This window comes from Nerophis lumbriciformis, linkage group LG26 (assembly GCF_033978685.3).
Source record: "Nerophis lumbriciformis linkage group LG26, RoL_Nlum_v2.1, whole genome shotgun sequence".
In the NCBI taxonomy this organism is placed as follows: Eukaryota; Metazoa; Chordata; class Actinopteri; order Syngnathiformes; family Syngnathidae; genus Nerophis; species Nerophis lumbriciformis.
Window position 1 is genome coordinate 6,366,037 of NC_084573.2, and position 20,622 is coordinate 6,386,658.

A 20,622-nucleotide genomic window follows, 5' to 3' on the forward strand; every position below is an offset into this window, starting at 1 on the left:
AAATAACATAAATAATCATAAAAATATATCATTTACATTACCTTATTATCTGCTTGCACTAAAGAGGAGTCAAATATATATTTCTAATTGTTACACCAAATTAAATGGGACTTTTTGGTTCTGTGGCTTGGCGAAGCAAGTGTGCACCCTTCACTAGTGTCCGAAGGAAACACGTGTTCGGCGAACGTTGGTTCCGCACCTCGACGACGTCAAAACAGGAAGACGAAAAAAACAAGATGGCGTTTGACGGGGAAGACGTCGTCGTTATTACAGTTCGTCGATCGTAATCGTAAACGTACATGTACACGTATACGTCGTTTAATAGAGTAGACATCTTTGTTGATTGTTTGTATCCTGTTACATTAGTCCGAGCGCACTTTGAAGTGATAGACACAGTGTGAGTGTCAAGTGTTGTGGTCGTGTGAAAATGTCTAAATTACAAATGTTGAGGGCGCTGGTGAATCAGCGACTAACTGCCGCCGTTGAAGAAATATTTGAGGTGTTCGAAAGAACGATAGCAGAGTACGAAGACGAACTTTCGAGAACAAAAGCGGAGAAGGAGCGACAACGTCAACTACTGGACGCTGTTTTCAAGAAACATCAAGTTGAGTTGCACAGAACAGGTTTGTTTACTTCTTACTCTCACATCTTTACTAACGTCATATTTATTTATTAACACTATTCTTAAATATATTGTCTATAAGAAGATGAATTGTCTTGCTAACCGCGGTTCTACCCAGTTAGTAAATTAGTTACTTCATTGTAAGAGTAACTAGTTATTCGGCAAAATAACTGAGATGTTATTTTTCATGTTGTTATTTTGTACATTCTTACGTTTGATAACATCTTTAATGTCAAAGATATTTATTAGAGATGTCCGATATTCATACTTGCCAACCTTGAGACCTCCGATTTCGGGAGGTGGGGGCGGGGGGCGTGGTTAAGATATATATATATATATATAAGAAATACTTGACTTTCAGTGAATTCTAGCTATATATATATATATATATATATATATATATATATATATATATATATATATATATATATATATTATTACATATATATATATATATATATATATGTATATATAAATACTTGAATTCCAGTGTTCATTTATTTACACATATACACACACATAACACTCATCTACTCATTGTTGAGTTAAGGGTTGAATTGTCCATCTTTGTTCTATTCTCTGTCACTATTTTAGAACACACACATTATACAAATATACATTATAAAATCAATAAGAAAACGGGAGCTCTAATTTGGGAGTCTGAATTAGGATCAGAAGTTCCTATATAAACATTGCGCACTCACGTCGCCTTTTTGTATTGATTACTGCAGCTGTGCACTGGATTCATTCACAAATACAAACTACAACTCACAAACACTTTAGAGTTAGGCTCCACCATCAGAATGTGTACTTAAACATATAAAGATCACATGGATATTATTCAGTGAGTTGATTCACCAAAACTAACCTGTTATACAGGAGGAAAAAGCACACAGGACGTTTCAATTGTTCACAGACTGGTCGCGCTGAATTTCGGGAGTCTCCCGGAAAATCCGGGAGGGTTGGCAAGTATGCCGATATTATCGGCCTGCCGATATTATTGGCGATAAATGCTTTAAAATGTAATATCGGAAATTATCGGTATCGTTTTTTTATTATCAGTATCTTTTAAAAAAAATGTTTTTTTAAATTTATTAAATCAACATAAAAAACACAAGATACACTTACAATTAGTGCACCAACCCAAAAAACCTGCCTCCCCCATTTACACTCATTCACACAAAAGGGTTGTTTCTTTCTGTTATTAATATTGTGGTTCCTACATTATATATCAATATATATCAATACAGTCTGCAAGGGATACAGTCCGTAAGCACACATGATTGTATGTGCTGCTGGTCCACTAATAGTACTAACCTTTAACAGTTAAATGTACTCATTTTCATTATTACTAGTTTCAAAGTAACTGTTTTTATATTGTCTTACTCTCTTTTTTATTCAAGAATTTTTTTTAAATGTATTTATCTTATTTTATTTTATTTTTTATTTTTTTTAAATGATATTATCTTCACCATACCTGGTTGTCCAAATTAGGCATAATAATGTGTTAATTCCACAACAGTATATATCGGTATCGGTTGATATCGGTATCGGTAATTAAGAGTTGGACAATATCGGATATCGGCAAAAAAGCTATTATCGGACATCCCTAATATTTATGTTAACTGATCGAAGAATAAAAACACTTTATGCAGTATTTTAGATCATTTGGCATTTATCTGATCTCAATAGATTGTAGTGTGTCATAAGATATGCATAGAAATAAAGATGCACAGCAATAAATATTCAAAGTAACAACATTAAACATCAAAGTACAAAATCCAAAAAAGACACTAAAATGAATGTGGCCTTTAAAGGGGAACTGCATTATTTTTGGACTTTTCCCTATCATTCACAATCATTATAAGAACACACATGTCTTTTTTTGGGGGGGGGGGGGGGGGGGGGGGGTTAAAGATGAAACACTTGGAAGATTTGGCTAAAGAAAGTCACCGTTGTAGCCTTCAAAGCCTCTAAAACAACTTCAAACCCCCTCCATCAAACTTTTATATACACACTGCAATTATACTGTGTATAATGTAGTAACAGACACCTTCATAACTATATGTAATATGTACAATATTCACACTGCAAGTATATGTATAATGTAGTAACAGACACCTTCATAATAATATGAAATATGTACAATATACACACTGCAAGTATATATATAATGTAGTAACAGACACCTTCATAACAATATGTAATATGTACAATATACACACTGCAAGTATATATATAATGTAGTAACAGACACCTTCATAACAATATGTAATATGTACAATATACACACTGCAAGAATATATATATATAATGTAGTAACAGACACCTTCATGACAATATGTAATATGTGCAATATTCACACTGCAAGTGTATATATAATGTAGTAACAGACACCTTCATAACAATATGTAATATGTACAATATACACACTGCAAGTTTATATATAATGTAGTAACAGACACCTTCATAACAATATGTACAATATACACACTGCAAGTTTATATATAATGTAGTAAAAGACAGCTTCATAACAATATGTACAATATACACACTGCAAGTATATATATAATGTAGTAAAAGACACCTTCATAACAATATGTACAATATACACACTGCAAGTATATATATAATGTAGTAACAGACACCTTCATAACAATATGTAATATGTACAATATACACACTGCAAGTGTATATATAATGTAGTAACAGACACCTTCATAACGATATGTAATATGTACAATATACACACTGCAAGTGTATATATAATGTAGTAACAGACACCTTCATAACAACATGTAATATGTACAATATGCACACTGCAAGTATATACATAATGTAGTAACAGACACCTTCATAACAATATGTAATATGTACAATATACACACTGCAAGTGTATATATAATGTAGTAACAGACACCTTCATAACAAGATGTAATATGTACAATATACACACTGCAAGTATATATATAATGTAGTAACAGACACCTTCATAACAATATGTAATATGTACAATATTCACACTGCAAGTGTATATATAATGTAGTAACAGACACCTTCATAACAATATGTACAATATACACACTGCAAGTGTATATATATAACGTAGTAACAGACACCTTCATAACAATATGTAATATGTACAATATACACACTGCAAGTGTTTATGTAATGTAGTAACAGACACCTTCATAACAATATGTAATATGTACAATATACACACTGCAAGTATATATATAATGTAGTAACAGACACCTTCATAACAATATGTACAATATACACACTGCAAGTATATATATAATGTAGTAAGACACCTTCATAACAATATGTAATATGTACAATATACACACTGCAAGTATACATATAACGTAGTAACAGACACCTTCATAACAATATGTAATATGTACAATGTACACACTGCAAGTATATATATATATAATGTAATAACAGACACCTTCATAACAATATGTAATATGTACAATATACACACTGCAAGTATATATACATTACACTACATTATAGTGCATTACAAACTCAAACGTGTTTCGTGCTGACATAAAAGCTAGCTTATCCCTTGCTAGCTTTTACGGCTTATACCGTAGCACGCCGATGTGTTATAACAATGTTGCTACAGTTTGGTTATGATACAAGTTACGGAACCTAAATGAAGTATTGTGAACTGTATTTAAATGCATATTTTAAGTAATTTAGAGGTAGAAATGATTGCTCCCATTAGCTGCATTTCTAGCCACCAAGAACGAGACAATTTCTATGTTAGAAAGCGTACATAAACAAAACATTTTGTCTTCTTGTCCCTCATAACTATTGTGAACGATAGGCAAAAGTGCAGTTCCCCTTTAAGTCCTAGTAATAAATATTGTGATAGTTGGTCCAATCCTCCGTATGTTTGTGGTTGATTTTCATAACCGAAACTAAAAGCTTAGTTGTTGTTGTGCAGGAAAGCCAAGTGCTTTATTCGACATAGATAACCACATTATAGCGTCTTTGGTGATATTTGTTAGCATCAAGAAAATGTCCTCGTGGAAGTCGATCCTTACCCGTTCCACGGATATCACGTCACACGAGCCAGGCGTGCCGTTTACCAGAGTTGTATTTTTTCCCCATGCAGATTTAACATAATCTTTGCGTGTAGCTTTTAAAGACAACAGATGATTAGATCAACACGTACCACCCGTGAAATCTAATCACCTGCCAGCTGTGTCTCGTCGTCCCGCACATGCCCCGCCCCTAGCCGATGGCGCTCCGCCCTCGACACCATTGCCAGAGGCGGTGACCTTTGCTCCTGCAAGTGCGCTGACGCACCTCCCTCCACAATCCTTAATAGTATTAATAAAGTAGATGAATAAATCTTGGGTTGACTCAACATGTACATATACTAAATCTTCATATCGCTAGCAAATATTAGACTTAGACTTAGACAAACTTTAATGAAGGGAAATTGTTTAACACAGTAGCTCAGCTACAATGATGGAAAGTATAAGGATGGAAAGGACAATGCAGGTATAAATAGACTTGTCAAGACTTGGACTGTGGCGTGGTTTGTTCTCCCGTGGTGCAAATGAACATTTGGACCAGACATGGCGTGAAGGTGAAGACATATTTAATTTTACTATAACAAAAAGAACAAACTAAAGGTGCGCACATGGCGGAAGTACAAACTTGACAAATGAAACCAATACTTGCACGTGGGCAAAAAACTAAGGACATGAACAAAAGTCGCTAACTGTGGCATGAATCGAAAAAACTTACTTGGACAGGGCATGAAGTACGCAGAGGTAAACAGAGTGTGACAGGGGTATGATGTCGCCAGGGAGACTTCCTGGCAACAATGGGTTTAAATAATAGTGACATGATAAAAGACAGGTGCGTGAGTCGTGAGGGCAGGTGAAAACTAATGGGTTGCTATGGTGACAAACAAGAGTGCACAATGAGTCCAAACGTGGAACAGGTGAAACTAATGGGTAACCATGGAAACAAGACAAGGGAGTGAAAAGCCAGAAACTAAAGAGTCCAATAACTAAACTAAACAAAACATGATTACACAGACATGACAAGACTAATATAGCGATAAAAAAATCTAACATATATATGAATATATACATAATATACATTGCTGAACAACAGGGACATCGTCAGCTAAATAATGACAAAATATGAACTTCACACCATAAAAACAACTGCAGACATGAATTGTAGATGCGACTAATATTTGTCGCAGGAAATCAACTGCAAACAAACATATCCTTTTTTGTCATTAGCATCACGATCACAGCAGCACGGCACTCGTTATGTCAATCAAAGACGTTATTTAGCGATGCACGAATAAGTCCAACTTTTGTCTTTTACCGATTAATTCTTAATTTGTGCACCCCTCCAGATGTAAAGACATGATGTGCCCCCAATCTAGTGATTGTCAAATGAAGTGAGGTCGTAACGGGCAGTAAGGTCTTGGTGACGATAAATGGTTTAAATCTTTAAATATGATATTTTTCCTTAAGAGTGTGAAAATCCACTCCAGCCCATTTTGAATATTTTTTTTCATGACCGCTTATGTATTTTCAAGATACGCCCAAATCTGCACTGATGCAGGTAAGTAAACAGTAGCTCAATGGGACTCTAGACCTTAAACCCAGAAGGGCCCGGGTGTGCCTCTAGGTCAGGGGTCGGCAACCTTTACCAGTCAAAGAGCCATTTTGACCAGTTTCACAAATTAAAGAAAACAATGGGAGCTACAAAAATCTTTTGAAATTTAAAATGAAATAACACTGCATACAAAGTTTTTTTCTTGCTTTGTGCTATGTATAAACCAAGGGTCTCAGACACGCGGCCCCCACCTAAATGTGAAAATTGATTGTTAGTGCGGCCCGCGAGTTTTATATGAAGGGCGCTTGACAGCGTCATACTTGCCAACTCTCCCGATTTTTCCTGGCAGACTACGAATTTCAGGGCAACTATTCTCTCGAACGTGCCGTGATGGTACAGCATTTAGCGCCCACTACAACTAACGTACCAGCCTAGCCACACGTTGTATGGGGCTTCTGCTTGCACACGTAAATGATAGCAAGGCATACTTGGTCAACAACCACACAGGTTACACTGACGGTGGCGGTATAAAAAACTTTAACACTCTTATAAATAATAAATGATAAATGGGTTGTACTTGTATAGCGCTTTTCTACCTTCAAGGTACTCAAAGCGCTTTGACACTACTTCCACATTTACCCATTCACACACACATTCACACACTGATGGAGGGAGCTGCCATGCAAGGCGCTAACCAGCACCCATCAGGAGCAAGGGTGAAGTGTCTTGCTCAGGACACAACGCACTAATAATGCGCCACACTGTGAACCCACACCAACAAGAATGACAAACACATTTCGGGAAAACATCTGCACCGTAACACAACATAAACACTAGAACAAATACCCAGAATCCCATGCAGCCCTAACTCTTCCAGGCTACATTATACACCACCGCTACCAAACCCCGCCCACCTCAACCGACGCACGAAGGGGAAGAGCAGGGTGGGGGTGGGGGTGGGGTTTGGTGGTAGCAGGGGTGTATAATGTAGCCCGGAAGAGTCAGGGCTACATGGGATTCTGGGTATTTGTTCTGTTGTGTTTATGTTGTGTTAAGGTGCAGATGTTCTCCCGAAATGTGTTTGTCATTCTTGTTTGGTTTTGGTTCAAAGTGTGGCGCATTATTAGTAAGAGTGTTAAAGTTGTTTTATATGGCCACCGTCAGTGTAACCTGTGTGGCTGTTGAGCAAGTATGCCTTGCTTTCACTTGCGTGTGCAAGTAGAAGATGCATACAACAAAATGCTGGGCTGGCACGCTGTTTATACAGATTGTAGAGGGCGCTAAATGCTGTATCATCATGGCACGCCCTTATTGTTATTGTTCGGGTGAAAATCGGAGAATATTAATCCCGGGAGTTTTCTGCGAGAGGCACCGAAATCCGAAAATCTCCGGGGAAAATTGGGAGGGTCGGCAAGTATGCAGCTGAGCCGCATCAGAGTGATCAAAGAGCCGCGGGTTGCCGACCTCTGCTCTAGGTCATGTGATTGCAACCCAGCTATTCTATCAACATCTTGTGAAAAGTCTTAAATTCAAATACATCCTTGAAAGGTCTCAACTAGAGATGCGCGGTTTGCGGACACAACCGCAGATAAACCGCGGGACGGGCGGGTAAAAATAGATTGTAAATAGATGCGGGCGGTTGAACCAATTCGGAAATATATATACATAGTTAAATGTTGTTACCCACATACGAAAAACGAGCAGCACTCTATGAAACAGTCAATTATTCATCAAGCACTGCAGTACAACACAACAGAAGAAGAAGAAAAAAAGAAAAAGATGACACCGCGTCCCAGCAACAAGTGGCGCAAGTGAGCGCTCCTTCAGCGCAGCAGGGCGCATTTTAGAGGCCAGGCGCTCTCGCATGAATCCTGGCACTGTAGATGCCATTTTATTCCTGCATAGTGCTAACAAAAAAAAAAGTAAGTAGACATACGGTTGGATATGTTAAACGAATTAGTCTACGTTACCTAGGCTATACCAAATAAGCCCATGTCTAACCTATATTGAGTTCGGTCAGCTGAATAATTTTGATGGTTACGTGTTGTTTGGGCGCACTACAATGCAAAGGAATTAAGGCAATTGTTTATTGTGGGTTTTTTTCTATTCGAGATATACTACTATGTGTGAATAATTATTTGGCCTTGCTTTCAAGTGAAGCGCATCTCCGATTGGCTACAATGTAAGGATATTTAGCCTGCTTTGTTTGTCGCGACCGTCTATTTTCATTATAATTCAAGTTTGATGATAAAGTGCAGTCTGATGGGATTGATTCCCCCCCTTCAGCTATTTGCCTTGGCCAATAAGTTGCAGGTAATTTGTTATTATTTATTTTATTTATTTTTGTTTAGTTATTGTAAAATTTAAGTTTGTGCGCGTGATTGACAGCCTAAGGCTTATGAGGCACATTTTTTTTTTTTTTTTTTAATTTCAACTTAAAAGCGTATGAGCCTATGCCTATGCCTAGAACATAGGCTATGTGCTTATCTTTATTTTCCTGCCTGTCGTTGACAATGGAGATTGTCTGATATTTTGTCATGGCTGCAGATTAATCAAAAAGGTTCATCTTTGTCGCGAAATTGTTCACTGTTTCACTGTGCACCCCGCCCTCGTCCCTATTTGAGCATTATAACGTTGAAATAAATTCAGAACATTTTTTTTACCTAACGAAAATATAGGCCTAGTCTTTGTAAAACATTTTTTTAACTTCTTAAAAGCATCGTTCTGCTTTCTGCAACTGCACACACAAAGTGTGAGGATGGAACGCACTCCTGATCTGAGGGCATTGGCAACAATAGTCAACACTTTCTTAATGGAAATGACAATAATATTATAATAATGATAAATAATATCACGCATTAATATCTCTTAGCCACTAATGCGTGGCCAAGAGATATTAATGCGTGGCACGCATTGAATGTCTCTGCTACATTTGATCAGTCTCCTTTCTTTAACAGGCAAAAGCTTTCTAACCTCACTAATGCCTTGCATCGTCTATATTAGATATATAACAACGGGCGGGTGGCGGGCGGGTGTGGTTTTGATCAAATGTTGGTTCGGGTGGATGGCGGATGGATGACGACTTTTGTGATGCGGTTGCGGATGAAATAATTGCCTATCCGCGCATCTCTAGTCTCAACACTTCTGTTAACAATATTTTATTTAAAATAATGACATAAACTAACTAGAAGAGGCAATTCCTGAAGGACGTGTGTGAATGAATGCTGAAGTTGAACTGAACTGCTGACAGAATGTCGTATGAACGTAAGACTGGTTTGAACGTAAAAATTGTTTGAATGTTGGAATGGTTTGAATGATGAAAAGTTGACGCTGAACTGAAATGCTAATGGAACGTAGGATGAATGTAAAAATTGTTTAATGTTGAAATGGTTGAAAGGCTGAAATAGTTTGAATGTTGGAATGGTTTGAATGTTGAAGAGTTTGCATTTCCAGGGATACCGGAATTTGGTTTGGAATTTGGGAAAGTGTTAGTTTGAATGTCCACACAGCAAAAAGTCAGTGTTCAAAAACAAGAAAAAAAAGAAAAAAAATTATGGATATTTTATTTGAACTAAGCAAAATTATCTGCCAATAGAACAAGAAAATGTGCTTGTCAAGACTTTCCAAAACAAGTAAAATTAGCTAACCTCAATGAACCCAAAAATAGCTTAAAATAAGAATATTCTCACTAATAACAAGTGCACTTTTCTTGGTGGAAAAAAAATGAGACCTTTTTGCTCAATATGTTGAAAAATATTCTTCAATTAAGTAAATGCTAGTGCCATTATCTTGACATAATGATATGCGCTTGGCATCATGATTTTATTTTTCATGCTTGAAATAAGAAATTATTTTGTTAAAAAAGTAGTTTTATACTCATGAGTGTTGATCACACAGCTTTGCAACAGTTGATATTCTAGTTTCAAGCATGTTTTTACTCAATATAGGTCATAAAATCTCAGCTACAAGCTGTAATATCTTACTGAGATCATTTAGGACCAAAACACTTAAAACAAGTAAAACACTCGAACATAAAATCTGCTTAGTGAGAAGAATTATTATATCAGACAGAAAATAAGCAAATATCAACCTTATTTGAGATATTTATTCTTACTTAGATTTCAGTTTTTGCAGTGCAGCATGAGTGGAATGTGTTGATGTTGGAATGGTTGGAATAGGTTGAAAAATGTGGGAATTGTGCGACTTGGAAAAATGTCCCATTCATTTCAATGAGAACTTCCTGGAAATTTGGAAATTTTGGGAAAAGTGACATTTTTTTCTAAATGAATTGGTTGGTGTTGGAATTGTTTAAATCGGTGAATAAATGTTGAATTAATAACAGTTTTTAATTGAGAAATTCCTGGAATTTCGGGAAAATCGGGAATTGTTCTAGGTCCTTACCAACTTGGTTTTTGTCCTGAAAATGAGGAATGTTTTGACGGTGGAACGGTTGAAATGGGTTGAAAAATGTGAAAGGAGTAGTCGAACCTAAGAAGGGAGGAAATAGGTTACCAAAAAAAACGGAATTCCTGGAAATTTGTTGTCAGGTTCAAACACTGATGACATCTATTAAACAAGACAAGAAGCAAGGAATTAAACAGAGACAGAAGTACATTTCAGTAATGCGGACGCTGTATCGATCCGTTGTGGTGAAGAAGGAGCTGAGCCGGAAGGCAAAGCTCTCGATTTACCGGTCGATCTACGTTCCCATCCTCACCTATGGTCATGAGCTTTGGGTCATGACCGAAAGGACGAGATCACGGGTACAAGCGGCCGAAATGAGTTTCCTACGCCGGGTGGCGGGGCTCTCTCTTAGAGATAGGGTGAGAAGCTCTGTCATCCGGGGGGAGCTCAAAGTAAAACCGCTGCTCCTCCACATCGAGAGGAGCCAGATGAGGTGGTTCGGGCATTTGGTCAGGATGCCACCCGAACGCCTCCCGAGGGAGGTGTTTAGGGCACGTCCGACCGGTAGGAGGCCACGGGGAAGACCCAGGACACGTTGGGAAGACTATGTCTCCCGGCTGGCCTGGGAACGCCTCAGGATCCCCCGGGAGGAGCTCGACGAAGTGGCTGGGGAGAGGGAAGTCTGGGCTTCCCTGCTTAAGCTGCTGCCCCCGCGACCTGACCTCGGATAAGCGGAAGAAGATGGATGGATGGAGAAGTACATTTGGCTCAATTGAGGAAATACGTCTGGACTGTACTATTTGTACAGTCTCACCACGCTCTGACGAAAGATTGTACGCCTCCTCTTTTATTTGGACTTTCCCTGATTACATGGCAACAGCTGTTTCTAAGGGACGGGGGTCGTAAATAGGGCTGCAACAACTAATCGGTGAAATCGATTATAGAAATAGTTGGCGATTAATTTAGTCATCGATTCGTTGGATCTATGCTATGCGCATGCGCAGATGCAACTTTCTTTTTTTTTTTTTTTTTTTTTTTTTTAAATAAACCTTTATTTATAAACTGCTACATTTACAAACAGCTGAGAAACAATAATCAAAATAAGTATGGTGCCAGTATGCTGTTTTTTTTCTCCCAATAAAATACTGGAAAGGATAGAAATGTAGTTTAATCGAAGAAATAATCGACAGATTAATCGATTATCAAATTAGTCGTTAGTTGTAGCCCTCGTCGTAAACAGCCATCGCCTTTGGTTACAAAACAGTTCAAAGAAAAGGTCGGTTCAAAGAAAAGGTCGTAAACAGCTGTTGCCCTCGGTCACAGAACAGTTCAAAGAAAAGGTGCCTTGAGGGGAGTCAGGCCCTGCTTCCTCTTGGCTTTGTAGATCTCGGGTCAAGACAAAATACTTATGTTGTTTACGATACATCAAAGAAACAGAACACCTTCATGTTGCTTCCCATCCCACACAGTGGAGTTTTACAAGCCTTTTGCTTGGTAGGATTAAAGACAGCTAAGTTATCACAAAGTTTTGTGATAACTTAGATTCAATTATTCTGACATTTGTTGAATGTGGAAAAATGGTAGTTTGAATGTCCAGGATGAGTTGAATGTGTTGAAGGTGGATGGTTTGAATCAGTTTGAAAAATGGCCAAATCATTTTGAATGGGGAAAGTGCAAAAAAAAAAAGAAGAAAAAAAAAGGGAATTATGGGAAATCCAGGAATTTTTTTTTTAGAATTGTTGAAGTAGAGCACACAATTCCTGAACAGGCTGAATATTTTGAAGTTGGAACTGTTTGAATCAGATGGAAATTGTGGGAATTATGTATTGATCATAGCAATGCTGATACTGATACTTTAAAATTTGAAGATCATTAAAGTACCAGTAGAGTGGAAAAAACAAGTTGGCTTTATATTGTGTTTCCTTGTATCCATTAAACCGTATCCCATTGTATTTACAATCCGCAAAGTATGTGAAAATATCTTCTAAACATCGCCATTTTGAATATTCCGCTCCGAATACCGTATTTTCCGCACTATAAGCCGCACCTAAAAACCACAAATTTTCACAAAAGCTGACAGTGCGGCTTATAACCCGGTGCGCCTTATATATGGATTAATATAAATATTTATTTTCATAAAGTTTCGGTCTCGCAACTACGGTAAACAGCCGCCATCTTTTTTCCCCGTAAAAGAGGAAGCGCTTCTTCTTCTATGGTAAGCAACTGCCAAGGTAAGCACCCGCCCCCGTAGAAGAGGAAGCGCTTCTTCTTCTACGGTAAGCAACCACCCGCCCCCGTAGAAGAAGAAGGGCGCGGGTATTACGTTTCATTTCCTTTGTGTGTTCCATGTTGATATACGACTCCATGCGCGCCCACATCACAGATGGTGTCAAAAAACAAGTGAAGCACACAAATACAACACTCGCCGTCATTCCGGGTGGATTAACCAAAGAACTCCAACCGCTCGATATTGGTGTCAACAGGGCATTTAAAGCATGACTGCGAACGGCGTGGGAACAATGGATGACCGAAGGCGAACACACCTTCACTAAGACAGGGAGACAGCGCCGGACGACATACGCCAACATTTGCCAGTGGATCGTAAATGCCTGGGCGGATATTTCGGTCACAACTGTGGTCCGAGCTTTCCGGAAGGCAAGATTCACAGAACAAGACAGAGCCGGCCATTTTGGATCCCGTATTCGCCCAACTTTTTAATTCGGACACCGAAGGAGAAGAATTCGAGGGATTTATGAATGAAGAATAACTTCAGAAAGTGAGCGTTATGTTTATTTTGTGTGTTGTGACATTAACATTCGAGCAACATTAAGTTATTGATGTTATTGCTCTGCACTATTTTGAATTTTACTATGTTTGTGATTGCACATTTGCACATTACCGTACATTTTGGGAGTGAACAGAGTTGTTAGAACGCTGGTTTTTAATATATTATTAAAGTTTGACTGACCTATCTGACTGTTTTTTTGACATTCCTTTAGCGCAGTTAGATGCGGCTTATAACACGGGGCGGCTTATAGGTGGACAAAGTTTTGAAATATGCCGTTCATTGAAGGCGCGGCTTATAACCCAGGACGGCTTATGGTGCGGAAAATACGGTACCTTCGGTAGTTTTCCTAGATTGACGTCACTGGAGTAACACTTCTGCACTCTGACCAAGTTTCCAGGCCAGTCATACTGGAAATACGCCAACATTAGAGAGAGAAGTGCTGTCTATCATTCACAATCTTTATATAACACATGAACACGTTTTTTCTTTTTTTTATGCATTTTAAGTCGTAAATAAATAAATAAATAGTCAGTCAATGGGGGCTCTCTATTTTGCTCACAAAACCCTTTAAATAACCATCCAAAACCCACCAACAATACTCTATATACATATCATGACCTGAATATTAACTTAATATTAGCAATGTTGTTATTATAAACGCTAATACAGACTATTTTTTTAACACACAGCAAAGTAACCCGCTGCTGTTTTACTGTGAGCAGTAAAAACACAAAAAAAACTTGTTTAAGCCGCGTGCTGCAGTCGGTGCTGGGCCACAACATTAGGTACACCTGCAGACTGCAGCACGGATTTCATATTTCATTCATTCACAACTCCTCCAACACGAACATTGTTGTTTTTGCACTTTTGGCTTCTTATTAAATAACTTTTTCAAATAGATTCAATCTTGCACGTGGAAACTTTAAGCGTGGGCTTTAGTTGATATAACACTCCCGTCAGAGGGTGCATTCTACGCCGGGGGTGCATTATCCGGCACAACACCTGAACGCTACAATATACACCCCCGCTACCTCCAACCCTTACTCGACCTGGTCTTCTTTTCCTGTGAATAATGTTGTACGAGTGGCGTGTTTGTCCCCCACGGAGATTTTAGGCCAGTTCATACAATAACTTGGTTTTCTTTAGCACATGTAAACATACTCAATTCCTTATGTGACTGAGCAGAGCTGGACGTTTCTAAAGTACATGTTTGTCTTCTTGTGTCCTGCAGATGTCTGTGAAGAACATCTTCTCCCTGAGCAGCAAGAGTGGAGCTTCGGGGTGGAGCAGGAGGACCCACAGCCCTTCAGCATTAAAGAGGAAGAAGAGGCGCCACAGACACTGCAAATTAAAAAGGAAGAGGAGGACCCACTGACCCCTCTTTTTAAAGAGGAAGAGGAGGGACTCCGCATCAGTCGGGAGGGAGAGCATCTTGAAGGACTGGAGGAGGTTGATGTCACCAAGATGCCAGTGACTGGTGTCCCTGTGAGGAGTGAAGATGATGAGGTCAAAGGTGAGCGTGAGGAGAAGAGAGAGGCGGAGCCTCCAAGCAGCAGCTCAACTCAACACATGACAACAGAAGCTGATGGAGACCACTGTGGAGGATCACAAGCAGACAAGCTCTTAGCTCCACTATCAGATAGTGACATTGACGCTAATGATGAAGACTCTAAAGAGGATAAGACATGTCACACTGACAACACACGCTTCAAATGTTCTTACTGTGACAAAGCTTTTAAACACCGTTGGAGTCTGAAAATACACACGAGGATACACACCGGAGAAAAACCTTTTTCCTGTTCAGTTTGCGGTAAAGGTTTTGCACAAAGGCCATATTTGAAAGTACACATGAGTACACACACCGGAGAAAAACCTTTTATCTGCTCAGAATGCGGCAAAGGTTTCGCAACTAAAAGTGCGCTGAAAGGACACATGAGAACACACACTGGGGAAAAACGTTTTTTTTGCTCATTCTGTGCAAAGGGTTTTGCACATAAAAGTGTGCTGGACGAACATATAAGAGTACACACTGGAGAAAAACCGTGTTCCTGTTCAATCTGCGGTAAATGTTTTGTACACCGTAACTCTTTAAAAGTACACATTAGAACGCACACGGGAGAAAAACCTTTTACATGCTCAATCTGTGGTAAAGGTTTTGTCGAAAGTACCAACTTGAAAGTACACATAAGAACACACACCGGAGAAAGACCCTTTTCCTGTTCAATCTGTGGCAAGGATTTTACTCAAAGGAACCATTTGAAAGCACACATGCGAACACACTGGTGAACGACCATATTAATGTACAAGCTGCAACAAAAGTTTTTGGCACCTAGCCGAATTTGTAAAACACACATGAGAAGACACACAGGAGAGAAAGTGTTGAGTTGCAGTGTGTGTGGGGAAAGATTCTCTTCTAAGTACCAGTGTAAGAAACACAAGTGTGCTGGTGAGAACAGCAGCAGCAAATGAAGATGCAGTAACTTTGACTTGGGTCTCTATAATCCATTCTATTAATTATCTTTATTACTCTCTTCTGTAATATGAATATTGTTTTGTGATTGTTTTATATGTATGTCCCCAGACCTTTATGCAATAAGCAATGTGTTATGATCCGCTGCCCGGATCATAGTCTGTTTAAATTTTTCGAGTCACTTGTGTTTTCTGTTAGTTTTGGACTCCTTGAGTTCCTGTTTATGCACCTCTGAGTTTGTTACCATGGCTACTGACGAAGATAGATATCTTCATATATCCATATTTAAGAGTTATTTCTTTCTAATAACTAGTGTTTTCTCTTTGTGCTCTTTCTGTTTTTTCTCCATCTCATGACCGAGGGTACATTGTGGACTACCTTGAGCTCGAAATGCAGGGAGTAGCAATACTCCCTTTTATTTGTTACCTCATCCTGCCTCTAGCTAAGGAGAAGAATAGACATGTGTATTCGTTCTGGAGAGTGGGGGTGAGGGACATATTGAAGAACACAGCACTTGGGTAATGTTTTTCAGATCAACTTGGCTACGCAATTGAATGTGTTGTCCTAGGCTGGTCTCTATCTTCAAAGCTTTGAAAATAAATTACAAAATACCTATTCTGTTCTGGTGATAATTTAAACTCAGTTTATGTGTCATCAAAAGAACTTGGGATTGACCAGTAACTTAAATTCACTTGGAGAAACATCTGGTCCAAACGCAACACTACGTATTAGTTTCACTTGCCTCTTGTGTTCGGGACGCGCACCTGTCTGTAGTCAGAGACATTATTTAAGCCTGCCTTTGCCAGTCAGTCGGTCTGGCTTCTTAGTTTGTGTCACGCTACTGTTACGTAAGTTTTGCTTGTCTCCGAGCCCCTGCTAGTGATCTCTAGTCTGTGCTAAGTAGTAGCCTTAGCTTCAGGTGCGATCAGCACCTTGTTCCGTCGGTTTGTTTTCTGTTTTGTACCTCTTTGAGCGTTAATTTACGATTAAATCATGTTCCTACCTGCAAGTCCTGTCCGTAGTCGTCCGTTTGCATCCTGGGAGAACAAACCTCGCAGTAAGCTGCAACCCCACCGTAACACAATGTATGTTTCAACTAAAGTTGGGTACGATAAATGTAGTTAATATTTGTGAGTATGAATTTTCTGCTATTTAATATCGCAGTTATCTTTCATATCTTGCTCATACTGAATTTTTTTAAGAACATGATTATAAATGAAAGATATTCCACAATTTTCTCAAAGCACGTTACATTGAGTCTAGGGATGTCCGATAAATGCGTTAAAATGTAATATCGGAAATTATCGGTATCAGGTTTTTTTAATCGGTATCGTTAATTTTTTTTTTTTTTTTTTTTTTTTTTTTTTTTTAAATTAAATCAACATAAAAAACACAAGATACACTTACAATTAGTGTACCAACACAAAAAACCTCCCTCCCCCATTTACACTCATTCACACGCATTCAAACAAAAGGGTTCTTTCTTTCTGTTATTAATATTGTGGTTCCTACATTATATATCAATATATATCAATACAGTCTGCAAGGGATACAGTCCGTAAGCACACATGATTGTGCGTGCTGCTGGTCCACTAATAGTACTAACCTTTAACACTTCATTTTTTTTTACTAATTTTCATTAATTACTAGTTTCTATGTAACTGTTTTTATATTCTTTTACTTTCTTTTTTTATTCAAGAAAATGTTTTTAATTTATTTATCTTATTTTATTAATTTTTAAAAAAAGTACCTTATCTTCACCATACCTGGTTGTCCAAATTAGGCATAATAATGTGTTGATTACACGACTGCATATATCGGTTGATATCGGTATCGGTAATTAAGGAGTTGGACAATATCGGATATCGGCAAAAAGCCATTATCGGACATCCCTAATTGAGTCACATTAGTTGAATATGGTTCATGTTAATGAGCCAGTCAATAGATTCTGTTCGCTCGTCAAAGTCACAACCCTCCAGTCTTTTGATGAAATGTGATATTCTAACATTTAACAATGCAGAACAAATTATTTGAATTCAAATAAAAAAAGAAAAAAGTGTCAGGCTTGGTAAAAGGATAGGACTCAGATGCAGAGTAGGGAATTTAGACAGGCTTTTATTTTGACAACTTCCTTTCACCTCCAAAGTCAAGGATTACAATATCTATTTTAACCAAAAACTAATCGGCAAAAAAGGTTCCAAAAAAAATAGGAACAACCAAAAATCACTCCGAACGGAGGAAAACACAAAAGCAAAGACGAACTATAATTGTGTGTATGCTATAAAATGTATAAACAGAAAACACTCCAACAGGAGGAAGAAACAAATAGCTACGAAAAATTCTACACTAATCTAATAAATTATTAACAAATTGTCACTCAAAAATTTGAGGAAAGAATGAAAAATAACTGAAACTCACCACTTCGGCTGAATAACTAAATAACAAAAATTCACTCTGCTGAGGAGGAAGAAAGGAAAAACTCAAATAAGCAACGAAGGGATTCAGGATCAAGGAACTTAATCACAAGACAAGGCAAGGCAAGACAAGGCATGGACACGGACAGGGACATGGATGCTAGAGAGCACGAATAAACGAAACAATCTGGCACAGAACAAAGGGAGGAGTGGGCTTATAAGACACATGAGGGTAATAGGGAACAGGTGGAAACAATCAGGGAATCGACTGATGACACAAAAGGAAGGGCAAGTGACCTGAAACGAGAGGAGAGTTACTTTTCAAACTAAAACATGCACATCACAAGACAGAAAAAACCAAGACAAGACATCCCTCACCGCGGTGTGACAAAAAGAATCAATAGAAGAGTTTATTTGCAGTTTGAATCATACTTAACATATTTTAAAGTCACTTTTGTATCTCTCCCGTGACATTATTCTTCTCTTCTATAGCAACCATTGCAATGGATTATGTAAATGAGGCGATGACGACAGCCAATAGCTGCGTTCCTTACTGAGGAGTTGGCAACCCTGATCCTACAAGTTGGGGAGAGATGGACCTCTACTTATATACCCTGTATAAAACTGGGATTGTCTTTAAAGTCAACTGGTCCTGACCAGTTGACTTTAAGTCCTCCTCCATGCATGCCAGCATGGAGGAGGACCACTTTGACAGGCTCATAAAGGTCCACCTCAAAGTAGGTATGATGTTACCATGGAGACGCAGTGGCCGTCCTCTTGATGTTAGCGATGCTCTCGTGTCGCTGCAGGGTTCTTTCTTGCTCACTCAGGCTCTGGTGGCCTGTGGAGCCGCCAAAGGGTCCACCATGACTGGGGGCAGCATTGCGGGCGAGGGAAGACGTCAGTGTTTGGCAACATTTAGGACGGGGGTGTCAAACTCATTTTCATTGTGGACCACATCGCATTAATGGCTTTTAAAAAAAATAATTTACACTATGCATGCGGGTAATAACCTGTGATTAATCATGATTAATCGAAATGCATATGCATTTGATTTAGATTTTTTAAAATGTATAACTTGCTTTAGAATCAAAGATGACAAGCAGATATTCAACTATTTGTTTTTATATCACAATAGTTTTGCAATACAATATATAAAATAAGCATGATCTGTCATGTCTGTGATCATGTTTTGTTTAGTTATGTTTTGCTTGGTTTTTGGACACTTTTTAGTTCCTGGTCTCACTCCTTTGCTTTGTCACCATAGCAACCATTAGTTTCACCTGGTTCACATCCTCATGTCACGCACCTGTCTCACGTTTTCACATTTTGAGTCACGCACCTGTTTTCACTAATCATGTCATCACTATTTAAGCCTGTAGTTGCCAGGCAGTCAGCCTGGCGACATCACTCTCTACACACCCTTGTTGATTATCCATGCTCATACTTGCCAACCCTCCCGAATTTTCCGGGAGACTCCCGAAATTCAGTGCCTCTCCCGAAAACCTCCCGGGACAAATATTCTCCCGAAAATCTCCCAATTTTCAGCCGGAGCTGGAGGCCACGCCCCCTCCAGCTCCATGCGGACCTGAGTGAGGACAGCCTTTTTTCACGAAGGAAGGACAACTGGGTGACAAGAAATAAATCATCCAGACTAGAGATAAATTGTATTATGTTTATCTTACCTACAAATAAATATATTTATTAATAATAATTTTAAAAAAACTAAATAAATTGTTACTATATTTTGCTAAAAACATCAAAATTAATTGTAATTTTTTCTGACTCATTATTACATCCAGGCATTAAAATTATACATTAAAATAAACATTTGAAATAATTAATTCTAAATTATCCTAATAATTCATTTAAAATGACCATATTTAATTATTAAAATAATTGCTTGTTTATCAACAACTTTAGCATTTTATTCATTACATTTTGAAGCTCTCAGAAGCCAAGTTATGTTATATTCCTTAATATTTATTTATGCAAGTTTGAAGTATCAATTATCTAAACACAGTTTTGTTTGCATATTTTCAGGATATATATATATATATATATATATATATATATATATATATATGTATATGTATGAAATACTTGACTTGGTGAATTCTAGCTGTCAATATACTCCTCCCCTCTTAACCACGCCCTCAACCACGCCCTGTCCCACCCCCGACCACGCCCCCACCCCCTACCTCCCGAAATCGGAGGTCTCAAGGTTGGCAAGTATGTCCATGCTGCTCTTTTTCATGTCTTTTTCTCGTTCCAAGTAAGTTCTCTTTATTCAGGCCATAGTTTGCAAGTTTTGTTTTTT

General features: G+C 38.2%; 2 protein-coding genes across 2 annotated transcripts in view; one reads left to right on the forward strand and one right to left on the reverse strand.

Annotated features, from left to right (window-relative positions):
* The window catches only part of LOC133623983 (uncharacterized), a 185,528-nt gene that overhangs the window by 26,618 nt on the left and 138,288 nt on the right, over window positions 1-20,622 (reverse strand). The window lies entirely within an intron of this gene.
* Window positions 209-16,503, forward strand: LOC140679855 (uncharacterized). Its single transcript, XM_072916206.1, is given in 3 exon segments — window positions 209-623; window positions 14,650-15,691; window positions 15,693-16,503. Coding segments are annotated over 3 exon segments (1,320 nt in total). The 5' UTR covers window positions 209-427; the 3' UTR covers window positions 15,775-16,503.